At 53.1% G+C, this 14,087-nt stretch overlaps 1 protein-coding gene across 2 annotated transcripts in view; it reads right to left on the bottom strand.

Annotated features, from left to right (window-relative positions):
* Positions 1 to 10,006, bottom strand: part of STK10 (serine/threonine kinase 10) — a 42,423-nt gene extending 32,417 nt beyond the window's left edge. The window contains exon 1 of one of the 2 annotated variants that reach the window (NM_001305209.2): positions 9,738 to 10,006. In NM_001305209.2, the coding sequence (NP_001292138.2) occupies positions 9,738 to 9,893 (156 nt within the window). In that variant the 5' untranslated portion in view covers positions 9,894 to 10,006. Of the gene's footprint in view, positions 1 to 213; positions 5,588 to 9,737 lie in introns of those variants that run through there. The other variant, XM_046900341.1, reaches the window with a different exon arrangement.
* Between the last annotated feature and the right edge of the window lie 4,081 nt (positions 10,007 to 14,087).

The following is a 14,087-nucleotide window of genomic DNA, read 5'->3' as shown; positions in this document are numbered from 1 at the left end:
ACAAGAATGGGAGCCTGGGCAAAGCTTCAGACAAAGGATGAGCACTGACAAGGAGATATGTCCATTTGTTTGTAGTGTGAGAAGAGATGGAAGCAAAGAACCTCAGCATCTAGAGCTTCTCTGATCATACTGCAGGCGATAGCTCCAAAATCCAACCAAACTCACAGTACAGCTGTGAACCATCACCACACTCCCTACACTCCTCTTCCTCACCAGGACAGTTTTCTGCAGTGCACAGCGGAAACATTGGGATGTCCTCAGCAGGTACGGATCCAAGAAGGATGCATCTCTATTTCTGAAGGCTGTCCACCATTCCTGTGAGCTGTTCAGACCACAGTAAGAGAAATACACTCAGCAGGTTGCCGTGCTATTTCACACAGTCCCATTAACCTGTTTATTGTAACCTGCTTCACCTCATACCTAGAAATACGTCCAAACCTTTGTCCTGCTGCTTGGGAAACCTTGCTGACTTTCCCCTTGCTTTCTGGGGGAGAACAACTCTGCTCTTCTAAGGGTTGGCAACACAGGGTTAGTGAGCTCCATCACCTCCAACCTCCCTTCCACAAGCATCACTCACTGCCTAGAAAGGGAGCACCAACAGCTGCATAGGAACTGCTCTGCCTGTAGATGCTATGCACCCGAAGAAGGCTGCTAATGCAGCATGAGGCACCATGCACTGCAACCATTTGGGTGTCCTCCAACTGATGTCCGTTTGCTTGCCCCACGACTGTCAGGGCCAATTAGCATTTTGCAGTTGGAAATTTACACAACTTCTGCAAAAATTTGCAACCAAATGCAAAAAAGGGTGTGTTTGCAAGACAGTCTGTACAAAGAGCTCTGCTATCAGGGTGTCACGGGCTGGGTGAGGGGGCGAGATGGAGCCGTTGACTCAGGAGCTGAATGCCATTCCCAGAAGCGCACTGAATCAGCAGGCTGAGGAACAGGAGAAATCCCCATTAGCTCACACACCGCTCCTCCACTGACACGGGGGAGCTCTTGCAGCATGACTTCAGCTCAGTCCCATTTTCTACTCCCCATCCCTCCTCCATGCTGCTCCTCCTAGGATCACAACTGCTTCCCAAGGCAGAAGTCATGGTGGGGATGCTCACGCTGAAGGAGCAGTTGGGACGTTTCTTACTGCTTTGTGGTTTATCTATCTGCGTCTACAAGACCTACGTGGGAGCTTACAGCAGGATTAATTCCTAGTGTAAACACCATGAGCCCTGCTGGAGTGTTTTACAAGGCTTAGGTGAGAATGTTGCTGTGTATTACCAGCCAGGCTGTGGGAGGAGGAGGGAATGAGGGGAAAGCCATATAACGGAGAGAGGGGAAATAAGGGGGTCCTGACTGCTGAATTCACACTGGTTGGCACAAATCTCTATGTCTTTACCACAAGGGGCAAACCCATTTCCACCCGGGCCTGCTGCCCAAGTACAGGACAGCAGCTCATGCTGGTTTCAGAAGAAAATCATTTTTTGTTGGGTCTGTGGGGATTTTTTCCCCTCCAGTTTGTGTCTTAAGATGCCAGCAGCTACCAGAGGAGAGCAGGCAGGCTGGGGCAAAGTGCTGGGGCAAAAGCAAGCACAGGGAATGCACGGTGCTTCCCAAGCTCCATACCAAGAGCCCCACCATGTTTGCTCTGCACTTACCGCCCTGGGAGGAAGCCAAGGAGGGAAAGTAAATATTGTGAGACAAGGTGGGGCTTCCCTTGGACGCCAGCTACTGCACGGGCCCACCAGCGGGGCCCAGACCAGGACTCAGGGGCCCTAAAGGCACCCACGGAGCCCCAGGGGCTCAGCCTACCGCCAAGGGAGCGGCGGCCCTGATGGCCCAGGCTGCTCACCCTCCCCAGGCACGTGGTCCCTACAGTCCCAGCACCCAGCCCCAGCTGGCACAGGGCTGTGCATTGCAGAGGCTGTGCACGTAGGCCTGGAGGACACAGTTCTGCAAAGCAGGCTGTGGGCGGGGGTGCAATCGCAGTCCGCGATCTGATCTTATTCATCGCCACCCGTGTTACTAACAGTGAGTAGCCCGGCAACCTCCAGATACGGCTTCCTCTCTAGATATGAGCCTGTCAGCACACTGCTTCGCTTTCAGTCCAAACATGCACTGGGTGAAGTCACTCTGCTGGTGGCAGAACCGCAGAGCAAGAGCTGTTTTCTCCTTGACTTGCCCAGCCCTGCGCAGCGCCTCACCGCATCACACCCGAGGCCAGCAGGAAGGGCCGTGAGGTCCATGTGGCTTTGGCACAGGCCACGAGTTCTCTTAAGTGTTAGAACAGCAATTCTGGGACCTTACAGATACCCACAGTGTGATCTGCTGCTGACCTTCCCCATGAATAAGGACCGAGCTGAATGAGAGCACTTTTGTGCCCACTGCTGCGTCCTGGCAGACACCGGGGTTGCAGTTTTGCAAGGGACAGCATCCCATGAGCTGCACAAGTTGGCTTTCACTACAACAAAGCTCCTCCAGCATGATGAGGAGACCGCTCCCCACACACTGAGAGCACCCACACCCCACCAGGCAGCACTGCTGACCCCTTCTGAGCTGCCCACGATCTTGCCAAGCCCCAACACAGCCCTCTGTGCTCCCACCGTGCCTGCCCTGCAGCAGCCGAGGGACAGCTGTCCCCCATCAGCAGGCAGTGTGTGTGACACAGCCCTGCACTGCAGCAGCCAGACGCATACAGGCAATGTGAAGTTTTGGCTAAGCGTGCTGTGCGGTCTCTGTAACTCACATCTGGCAATTTCCTCCAGCTTCTCAGCTAGGATTTTCCTGCATACAGCATATTAGAACAGAGATATTCTTCCAGGAAGGTTTGTTTGGATGCTAAATACGCCAAATGCTTGTACTGCTATCTCTGCAAGCCAGTTTCAGACATCTGAGGCGAGCAATGGTGCTTTAGGGCTTAAAGGCCTTTTCTGATTTCTACTCGTCCTTGTGCAATAAGTCATAGCCTGCTCCAAGACATCAGCACAAAGCAAAATACAGATTGTTCCAGCCACAAAAAGCTAAAGCAGCAGTCACACAGAAGCAACCTGCACCTCCAGCCTGTGAGCTGCTGGCCGGGCATTACTCCTTACAGCAGGGGGATGCAGCGCCAGGCTTGGGCAGGCAGCATCCACTGCTTGCTCTCTGAGAGCCAGAAGGAGACAATTGCATCTCTACAGCTTCACCTCCACCAGGAGCTGCTGTGGGGTGGGAGCCCTCATTTTGCAGCGAGGGAAATGGGAACTTCTCTCCCGATAGCTATTTTCCTTGTCTTTTCATTTCTTTGGGATTTAAAGACAGTAATAGAGAGGAAGAGGAAACCAAGATGACTCGAGAGTACCCTAGGTTGAGTCACCAGCAGTGAGTTTGTTAGACAGCCACAGCATTCGAAATGACCCCTAGAGAATGCAGAGATGAGGAGGGAGTTTCATTTCCTGCCCCAAATACCCCAAAATGCACACTCTGATGAATTAGCATTTCCCAGACCAGCAGATTTTCCTATGAAATTTGTGGGCTGAAGAGAAAGAAGAACCAAGCTGGTGAGCTCCAGAGCAACACAAACTGTTTGGTGCCAGTCTGCGACCCACGGCTGGTCAGTGAAAAATAAAAATAGGTAAATACAAAAAAAAATAACCCACTTCCACCATGCATCTCCTCCACTGCGGGGCATTTTAATGCCACGGACTGCTTGTCCCTGGAGTGCTAATTAGCACAAAATATAGAGCAGACAGCTGCCAGCATAGTGCCCAGGATGTGCTGCTGAGCTGTAGCTGGATTCATTACAGTGCTGGCATTTAAAACCCGAAATGCCCTTCTGGCCCCATGTGCCTTTTGGCAAATCAATGCCCTGCACAGACACAGGCTGACAGGTCTGTGCAGGGACAGCAGTGGGGCATGCAGCTCATAGGAGAACACGAATCAAATAGAAGTTACCCACTAAACCACTTCCAGAAAGCCACGCCAGGAGCCAACGTTTGGGATATAGAGCCAGAGGGAGGAAGGATCCTGCTGCAGCCCTCTGGAGAAAGATGGGTGCGGGGCATCCTGCCCCCAAACACACTGGGAACACCAGGGAACAAGCACTGCAACTCCTCGGAAGCAGAGGTGTAGAGAAAGTGCTGCCCACTTCACGGACTTAAGGGGTAAGAGGTTGCTGTTCAGGTGACATAAGGGCTGTTTGGCCATAGCCTATGACTCAGCCTGCTGTGAAACCTCAGCTCTGACAAACACAGGAACTACTTTAAGCTCTTTGAGAACACGCTGCCGGAAGGCAGATTGTTTTGTCCTTCCTCAGGCAGCACCCTGCCGTGGCACAGCCTGCTGCGAGGGCAGGCACAGGGAACGTCCCTGTGAGCTCTCACCCACCAGGGACAAAGAACAGAGCTGGCAGCCAGCATGCTCCAAGCTGTGCCACAGGAGCTCTGCCCGTGCTGCTCACCAGCATGGCATCCTGGGGGCTTCCCGAGCCTGGGATGACCCTTTCAGGGTTGGTTAGCAATGATGTGCAGTCATGTTTCCGTCCCTTCTCTCTGTGTGCTGCGAGAGCTGACGCCTCAGGTATTACTGAGCTGGGGATCCAAGAGGGAGAAGCCCCCTGGCCTCCTTCCAGTGGATGCCGCGTTTGGGGATGGATGGTTCTGCCTTGGTTTTCCACGCAGCACATTCCTGTGTCTCTGTATGGAGGCAATTGAGTGATGAGGTATTTCTCAGGGATAGCATCATGATTAATTGCCTTCCAATGAACTCTGCCTGAGCCGTCTGCATCAATAAACACAGAACAGACAGGCTCAAGTCAGCGTTCCTATTACTGCCGAATAATCAATGGGAGCTGAAATTACTTTCATGTCCAATGAGCCCCACAGAGCCACTTCAGTCTGTCACAATAACTCTCTTTGCACTATTATTATTGTTTCTTTGGTTTTTCTTTTTTGGCAATGCTGAATTCACCCCACACAAGAGTACCGGGCTTCATGCACCTGGCAGCCCTAATAAACACAGCACCATGTGGGCACCAGGCTGGGCAGGAGGGCTCCAACCTGATGGCTGCGCCACACTGCTGCTCTGGCAGCTATGGTGATGCTTTTGCAAGAGTTAAGGGGAAGTGGAAGTGGCTTGCAAAACAAATAGAAAAGAGTTAGTAAAAATGCAGAAATGCCTTCCTCTGGTTGGACGTGCTGGGGGCAATGGAAAGGAACACTGGCAGTGAGTTCGAACAATGACCAAGGACTTCTTTTCTATAAGGACACACAAACAAAGCGACCAGAGCACGGCACACGCAGCCCTTCCAGCCTTAAAGGCTCAGCGGCAGCTCAGCAGAAGGCGGGGGGTGCCAACACAGCTCCCCGAGCACCCACATGGTGCAGCACTGAGGGTGGGTTTTACCTGAGGTTCATTAGGAAAGCCCCAGGCTTACAGACAGCAGTACCTCAAGGACGGGAGAAAGTACGTTTCCCCCATCCTTGCTTCAAGGAAACTGCACATTCAAGGGGAAAAATAAAAAGATCACGAGACAGGTGGGGATCTTCCTGAGGGACACGGACTGCCATGTGCCCGATGGTGAAAGGCCCCAGGCCCTGCCCTGAGCTCTCCCTTCCACGCAGCTGCCCACCATGCACAGCACTGCCAAGCTGCGGGCCGTGACACAGAAGTCATTGTCAGAATATTTAGGGCACGGAGAGCCGTCCTGCTCCCCCTGCACACACAGCCTTGGCTCGGCAGGGCTGCAGACAGCCTTCCCCCGGCCCTCAGCAGGGATGGAGCAGTGCACGTCTCAGTGCCTTTTAAGCGAACATTAAGCTTAACCAAGTTTAAAGTTCAACCAAGTTTAACATCGCTGGGCCACTGCTCCCTCAGCAAAGGAGCGATGTGCTCTCGTTCCTCTTCTCTCCCCACGTGAAGCACTTGAGGAGAACCTCTCAGCTGATCCAAGGGACAGGATCAAATCATAAGCACACCTTTTTTTTCTTCGCCCTGTTTCTATGGACTGAGTTGCAACCAACTTCAGCTTTTTCCCTTTTTTTTCCCTAAGCAAAAAGCAAAGCGAGCAGTTCCACGGCCCTCCACAACACCCTTTCCAGGAACCGGGTGTTAAACTCTCTGTGAACCAAAGTGCCACGAGTGAGCTGAAGCTGACCCGGGAGAAGCCCAGGCTGGCAGATGGTGGTGGCTGAGACAGCCCTGTGCCTCCCTGTGCCCGTGCTGGGTTTACACTGCGGCTGCACAGCACCTCTGCCACGAGCCCTTTACCACCCCTATCCAAAACAGAGCTTTGGAGACTGTAGGGCTATCAATGAAGCACCGATGCCACCGTAACACATCGGATAACCCACACGCAGCTCTTGAAGCTGCATCTTAAAGAAGACAGCAGAGCAGCACCAGAGGCACAGCTAGGCACTGCTGTGGCACAGCTCAGCGTGATGGCTTGGTGCCTGTACTGGTGGAGGGTTCAGATGAAGTGCCCCTCTGCTGTGCAGTGCTGGTGGCTGCGGGCTGCTCTGCACCGAGGGGACATCCCATCCCCACACTGCCAGAAGAAAGGGTTATCGGGGCAGCACCCCATCAGCGGGCACTGGGGAGAGGAGATAGCACTCAGCAAGAGGTGTGGGGACAGCAAAACGATCCCGCAGTTTGACAGGCAGCTGAGAGGCAGTGAAACTGCAGGCTCCTTCCAGCAGAGCCCATGACTCTGCAAGCCCCAGCCCTGTCCCCAGCAGGGCCTGTGAGAGCCAGGGTGCATCCATTCCTGCTGACAGTAAAAGGTTCCGAGGCAGGACATTGTACTGTTATGTTTATATTGCATTTATTTGTATGTTTTATAGTAGGGGCTCAGCTAACTTCGCACTCTGATTGCAGCTCCTGACCACCAGCCTAATGACTGACTGCAGATCACTGATTTAATGAACTTTGGGTGAAGAAAGTACATTTGGAACGCAGTGCGTTGCTCTCCATGGGCCACTGTCACTGCCTTATCACACCCACTGGAATTACCAAAACCAAAGGATTCATAGAGTGAATGCAAAGCAGCAGCAGTTTTCCCCCACCCCCTTCCTACTTTTCAGCTTCATTACCCTCTGCAGCGAGTTTCACTGTTTCCTCATACAATCAGGTCCCCTTCTGCTGGGGAAAGAAGAGCAGACTTTACAAAGAAATAGGGGAATTCCTGTAGCTCTCACTAGCTGCGCTTCTTAAGGCAGACCATGTACGTTTTGGGCCCTACTACAGAGTTGATTATTTGTAATTAACACACATTGAAATCAAGCCCGTCCTACTTTTGTGTCAAAGCAGCTCAGCTTTGCTCAGCTGAGTGCCGGGCAGCCCAAGGAACAGCTCCCCGAGAGCTCTGCTCTGCAGCCACACCAGCACTGCACAGCTGAGCCCTTCTTCCCCCCACTCAAACCCAGCATCATAAAAACTAAACCCACTCCGATAAACACAGTTTTCCATCTACCGAAACCTACACGTCTCCCAGCACGGCGCTTCCCGGCTGCGTTTCAGACTATTCCCTGTACGAATAAATCCCATCTTTCTGCACAAGCAGGCGCAGCACATGGCGGCAGGGCAGGATGCAGGCAGGGTGGTTACATCACATCCCCATGCTGCGGGGCGGAGGGCAGGCAGGAACTTCATTCAAACATCCTGAAGCTCTCAGCGCCATCCAAACACCCCGACCCGCTCCGAATGATTGCTTTGGTGTGAAAAGCAAATTGACATCAAAGTAACTTGCAGAGGATGATTACAGTTTCTCACTGCACCTCGGCCACCTACGTTTTCCTGGTGCACGAGGGCTGGTCTGTTTGTTCTGGGCTTTCCTGGCAGCTGAGCAGAGCATTACAGCAAGCATAATCCTTCACGTCACCATCCTATACACATCATCACCAGGGTCGCGCTCCAGATTAGAAAGACAAAGGAAGACAATGTGCAAGTTAAACCTTAACACGGCAGGACACAGCTCTGCAATAACGCCACCAGTTATTAGCTAAAATAAGGCTTTATAGTCATGCGTCACCTGCATCTTTTGGGGCTCTTAAGCACACCAAACCTTGTGCAAGAGCTCTTAAAGGCCGGCCGTGTCCTTCGAGACGAAGGATGGGCACAGTTCAAAGATGGAGAACTGAAACTTGACCAATGGAGCAGAACAGCCCCCTCCTTCGTCACAAGGTGAGCCGCCACCCCGTGCCTAAAGCAGACAGCCGTCCAGATTTAGTTGTTAAAGTGCAATTACAGCTGCAGACAGAGTGAACTTTGGGCTATAACCACGCGGCCCGCACTGCGTCATGCGCCACAGCCCACGTCCTCCTTCGGGTTGAAGAGGGGATGGAAGGAGATGGAATGAGCTGCAGACACAGCGGTGCTGCTGTCTAACAGCTGACAGCACAGCACACACAGCGACCACCAAAGCTTCATCTCATGGCAGGCTGCAGTTCGCAGCAGAGGTGTTCAGGTCTGACAACGGACTTAAAAACCAATCCAGCCACTGTTACAGTTTTTTTGTTATTTTTTTTTTTTAAGTTCACTATTTTGGATACGTGAAACACAGTTAAAGTAGAGGAGATATAAATCAGGTGTTCCTCCGAGTTTTCATTTGTCTCAGAAGCCCATTAACTCATTTTACAATGTTTACCTCATTCCTTTCATTGCACACGAAACCTAAGCAAATACAAGCAAATAATTACCCAGGCAAGAGTGAGCGTTGCTATATACAAAGTGGTTTCCAATATACAACGCCAAGCAAACGGGTCACAGAAGAGCTAATTAACACAGGTGCCACCTTTATAATGATAAATATATTGGAGATTAAATCACAGTTGTAAGCAATTGCGTTATATTGGAAGAATGGATCCTTCGCCAAGGATTTCCACTTTGAGTTTGATTTTTAGAGTCTTTTTCTCAAATAACACAGCAGTAAATAGATAAAATAAATGGCACAGCCCTGTCCTGGAGTGGAAACAGCCGGCTCCCTCCTCGCCCTTCTCTTGGTCACTCTGCATTTCTCAGCTCTGAAATGGCAATACCTTGCTGAACGTTCTAACGAGCCTGCCAGAAAGCAGCTGCCAAACAGCTCATTCACAGCTCCGGTTCCAAACGATCTCTGAAACCAGGGCAGCTCGCTTAGGGAAGCTGGAGCCTAACCTGCTCCTCCAGCCAACCCCAGCCCCAGCATCCCACCCGCCCCAGCAGAGAGGAGAAGCACAGAGCCCTACCGGGTGAGCTTTGGGAAGCAAAGTCCGGTTTGGTATTTGGCCTTTAGAACCCTAAAGGTTAAGCTGTCATAGCACCGTACCCATCGCAAGGAGCTGCGCTCCTCTGCTCACCGAGCTTCCACACACATAATGGCACCCCTGGAGGCTCGCAAAACTTGGAGGCAGCCCCGAGACGGCTGCCTTCCCAGCGAGCTCTCCATTCATTGCTCCGACAGTCTGGCAAGGTTTAGAAGTTTGACAGTTTAGAAGGGAAAAAAAAGTTTTTCTTTTCTTTTTTTTTTTTTTTTAAGAAAGAAAAAGAGGGACAGAACGCTGCTCTCTCTTCTTGCCCCAGACCCGAGTACGGCTGCACTTGGGTCCTTCTGAACCAAAAGCTCTCCCGCTGCCCCTGCTTGCAGGACGAGAGGCTTCCCCCGCTCCGAGCCCCGCGGTGCCCGGCGGGTCGCGCAGACGCAGCCCGAGGCTCCGGAGCGCAGCCCGGCGTGCGGAGCGGGGGTGCGGGCGGCACCGCGGGGGGAGCGCAGGTGCCTGGGAGCGCGCACCCACCTTATAGACCTTGCCGAAGGCTCCGTCCCCCAGCTCCCCCACGACCTCCCACACCTCGCCGGGATCCAAGTCTCTCCGAACGTGCTCGTACTCCTTGGAACGCCGTTTCTCAAAGGTGGAAAGGCGCAGGATGCGGCGGAAATTAGCGAAAGCCATGCTGCCGGGGCCGTTCGCAGAGCCGGGAACGCGGCGGTTCCCCCCCCCCGAGCTACCGGCAGCCGCCCCGCGCCCTATCCCGGGGCGGCACGGAGCTGCCCGCAGCCGCGCGCACGGAGCCGGAGCCGCTCCACCTGCTGGCCTGCCTGCCTGCCGCCCCCCCGTGCCATTGGCCGGCACCCGCCCCGCCCGGCTCGGCTCGGCTCGGCACTACCGTGCTGTACTACGCTGCCGAGCCGGGCCGAGCTGGGCGGCTGCCAGCAGAGCCGGAGCAGTGAGCGCGGTTGGGACCCGGCTCGGTGCCGGTCCGCACGCACTCTTTGGCAGAACTTGAAGCCCCTCTGAAAAGCCGCTACAAAATCAAGTATTAAATGGGGACATCTAGGGGAGAGAGCCGACGGTGCAGCCGGGGAGGTATTTTCCTCAATCTCCTGGAGCTCCCTATGGTCATTTTCCTCGCTCCATCATCTCCCTCCCCAGTAAGCGTTTGACTCCGTCATCTCCAGGCTGCCACTGCAAGAGCTGTGGGCAGCTGTCGGGCATCTCCATCCTTAGCAGGTTCTGTGAAGACAGGGAATTCAAGTTAAGCCCTGTGCCAAAGGGCTTGTGGTTCAGCCCAAGCAGAGGGGAGCTCAGAGAGGTGATTTCTCCACTCACGGACATTTTGCAAAGTAACCTTCTGGAAGTTTTTGAGCAGCTCTGATGCAGCGTACCGTTGAAAATGAGCTGTGGCATTTTTTTTTACCCTACGTTTGATACTCTCCAAGCAGATCTGCTGTCTCTGGGCTTCATTGCCAAGAGAACTGGCTATGGGAGTCTTGGAATGAAAAACAGCTGCAGTCCCAGCACACAGCCCCGGCCCTCCTCTCTGAAGGTTACCTGGCCTGGCCAGCTCATGGGACCACTCCCAGAAACTGGGAGGGATTTCAGCCCCCATTGAAGATATTCCTCCCCCCTCCTTTTCTTTCTGACGGCCCATAACCCTGCTGGATTTTATAGTGTTATCGCCCCCTGCGTCCCTGCAGCACGCAGAGCCCCCAGGTCAGCTTCCAGTGCTGTACAGACAGGATAACCAGCTCCTGGCTGCCGTGAGCTGATAATAGACACACAAGAGGTGCTGATAAAGGAGGTCTTCACAGCTGTACAGGCAAGATGCCAGCAACACAGGGCACGAGGGGATTCTGGCTCAGTGAAACTCCTTCCTTAGTACTGCCACAACCTCGCCGTGTAATCCTTTCCACAAACCAGCCGTGCTCCATGCTAGAAGGCAGGCAGGTGTCTTGCCAGCAGCTTTCTGTGTGAGGCTGTTCACAGCCACAGGTTGCTCCTCCTCTCCATCAAGCAGCAGCACGGTGCCCACCCAGCCCCATTGGGCACCCCCATCTCCTGGGCAGCCGGAGCAGATGGAGCTGGGCTACAAATGACTGTGGGTGGGTCAGGAGTTAGAAGTGACTCCTCCAGAAGAAAAATGGGTTCTTTTCCCACCATTTCCTGTTTATTGAAAAGGGTTTTTTTTTTAGTTTTCTTTCTTTCTTTCTTTCTTTCTTTCTTTTATTCCTTTCAAGGGCGTAGGGTGGAAGAGAAGGAAGTCAGGGATTTATGTGTGCTTTAACATTGTCTTCTGCGCAGAAATCGCATACATGCCGCTTCATAAATCAGACATCTCCTTAATGCTGTCTGTTAATTCTGAGCGGTATCTCATCTGCTACTGTGTTTTTAGTTGCCCGAATTGCCTCCGCACCTCATCTGGGAGCAGTGGCATTTAAACTAAAAGAAACCCCGCTAATGGCTGCTCACAGCTTTGTGCAGACGAGGCCTGAGAGCTGCTGCTTTGTTCTGCAGTGTTATTGCATCCTCTGTTATGTGATGGACCTGATGAAGAAGCTGTTCGAACTGCTGGACCACAACGCTATGAGGAACATTGACTTTAATGGCTTCTGTGCGGTGGTGTGCATCCTCCCGGCCCACCAGGTGTGGGGCTGACTTCTATCCACAGCATGCAAGGCGTGGGGAGGGTCTCTGGGTCTGGATGTGGCCACAACGCTGCTTCACAGGCATGAAAGCAGGGGTGGGGTGGGACAGCCCATGTGCAGGAAGCACTGCGGCTCGGGATTTCCTGCAGGCACGGCCAGCGAGAGGTCACCTTTATTCTCTGCATGGCAGCATCATCTGGTAGTCCACGTATTCTTCAAAACAGGAAATCAGTGCTCACAGTCTTCTCCTAAACCTTTCTGCCCCGAAACAGAACCAGTTCTCTGTGCCCTCCTGCAGGGAGGAGGACCTGCCCTGTGTCATGCTGGTGCTGTCCCTTATTCGGGGCTGCCTGGTGAAAGGGATGCTGTGAGCGGGCTGTGCAGTGAGGCTGTGAAGGCTCTGCTCTCCCTGTGCCCAGCCACGCCCAGCCCCAGATGTTATGAATCACAGCCACATCTGGAACGCATCATGGAATGGTGGAGAAACATGCCAGGGAGGTGCCCCATTAGCCTGTAACATGTTCGGGATGAGCCGCGGGCAGGGAGCTGGAACCAAATGCTCCTGAGCAAGCTGGGAAGCAGCATGCTGGAGAAGGGGACAGGAGCTGGGGCTCGGGGGCCTTTCTGAGTTTGGGCTAGCCAAGGCTGTTTTGCTAAGCTATCTGTCTCCAAAACTAGAAACTGAGCTACATGGAATTCAGGATATCTGCAGTGCTCTGCAGTGACATCCGAGAGGAGAAGCAAAGTTGAAGGTGGCAGCAGTGGGCTGTGGCCATCCTGCCAGCCGGAGCGGGCAGCTCCCAGCAGCCCCAGTGGGAGCCCCCTCCCCACCTGGGAGTGGTGCAGCTGTGCTCCTCCTCCCCTCTGGGCTCAGCTCACAGTCACCAAATGGATGGGATGACTGCGTGGAAGGCAATAAACCAAAGCGACAGAGCCCAGAAATGTTGTGTTTTGTTTTGTCCATTTCACATCACCACTGCTCTACCAAGGTGGGTGCCACAGAGCAGCACCTGAGGAGGAGGAAAGATGGGTGCAACTTGGGCTCCACCTCCATGTACCACAACAGTGGCCCTCATGGCACTGGGGATGACCTCTCCCCATCACACAGTGCTCCCCGGCCATTCCGTGATGCACAGAGGCCATCTGAGGCTCAGCCCTGGATCCACTCGGGTTTGTCAGCTTGCTGCTGCCCGCTCTCTGCTCTGCATTAGCAGCGCACGCCTGGGGGTCAGGCAGTCCCTGCGTCCTCATTACTGCTCATGAGGAGTGGTTCGACCGAAGGAAATGCTGCTTTCTGTGTTAACTCAGACACTTAATTAAAGCCATGTGGAGAGAAAGCAAGAGAGGGAGTCTCTCCTGCTAAATGTTGGCTGTTTACCCCTTGGATGCAGCATCCTGGCGAATGTATTTCCCCTCTCACCTTACACACAGCATCACAGCATTCAACCTCCTCCAAACACCCTGCCATTACAAACCTCCCTTAATGAAGCTGTGAGGCTGTAGCATAAGGGATTAATTAGGATGGAAACTTCCCATCTGTGAGCTCAGCTGCTGACCCCCCATGACGCACGGCTTCGGCACACCCGCAGCACCCACCTCCCCGACCTCTGCTGCAACTCCAGAGAGAAAACAAACCCAGGGCTGAACCCCCAACTTTCAGAGATGGGTCAGAGAGAATGCAACGGATGTCTCCTTGCAAAGCTGGAAGTGAACATCGTGCCTTACACCTTCAGGAGCCAGCAGCTGGCAGCGTGCAACGCTGCCATGGGAAGGAATGCTGCCCTGGGCCCAACGCACCGTGTGGCTTTGTGCAGTGAGACAGAGCGCAATGAACTATCAGTACTGTCACAATATAAACATGAGTTATATTCCACATTAGCTAGAATGGAACAGAAGCGGTCTATGTAACAGCTCTATAAACTGTATTTTCCCCCAGACTCCTATGGCAGCATCATTAAGGCTGGCAAAGGCCACCAAGATTGCCAGGTCCACCCCCACCCCAGCCATGCCCACTGACCACGTCCCTCAGTGCCACATCTCCACAGTTCCTGAACACCTCCATACAGTATATGTATTACATATATGTATAATCTCTTCTCTTCATAGGGGAGTATGTATATACACACATAAAAGGAATATATATATATAAATTCAGGCAAGTCACAAACCTGTTTGCTTATAATTCACATTTGATTCTACCAGGAAAACAGATGAAAAGAAA

The sequence above is a fragment of the Gallus gallus genome, chromosome 13 (genome assembly GCF_016699485.2).
Source record: "Gallus gallus isolate bGalGal1 chromosome 13, bGalGal1.mat.broiler.GRCg7b, whole genome shotgun sequence".
Classification (NCBI taxonomy): Eukaryota; Metazoa; Chordata; class Aves; order Galliformes; family Phasianidae; genus Gallus; species Gallus gallus.
The sequence above is the reverse complement of the archived record's forward strand: the minus strand, read 5'-3'. Positions and strand labels throughout refer to the sequence as shown.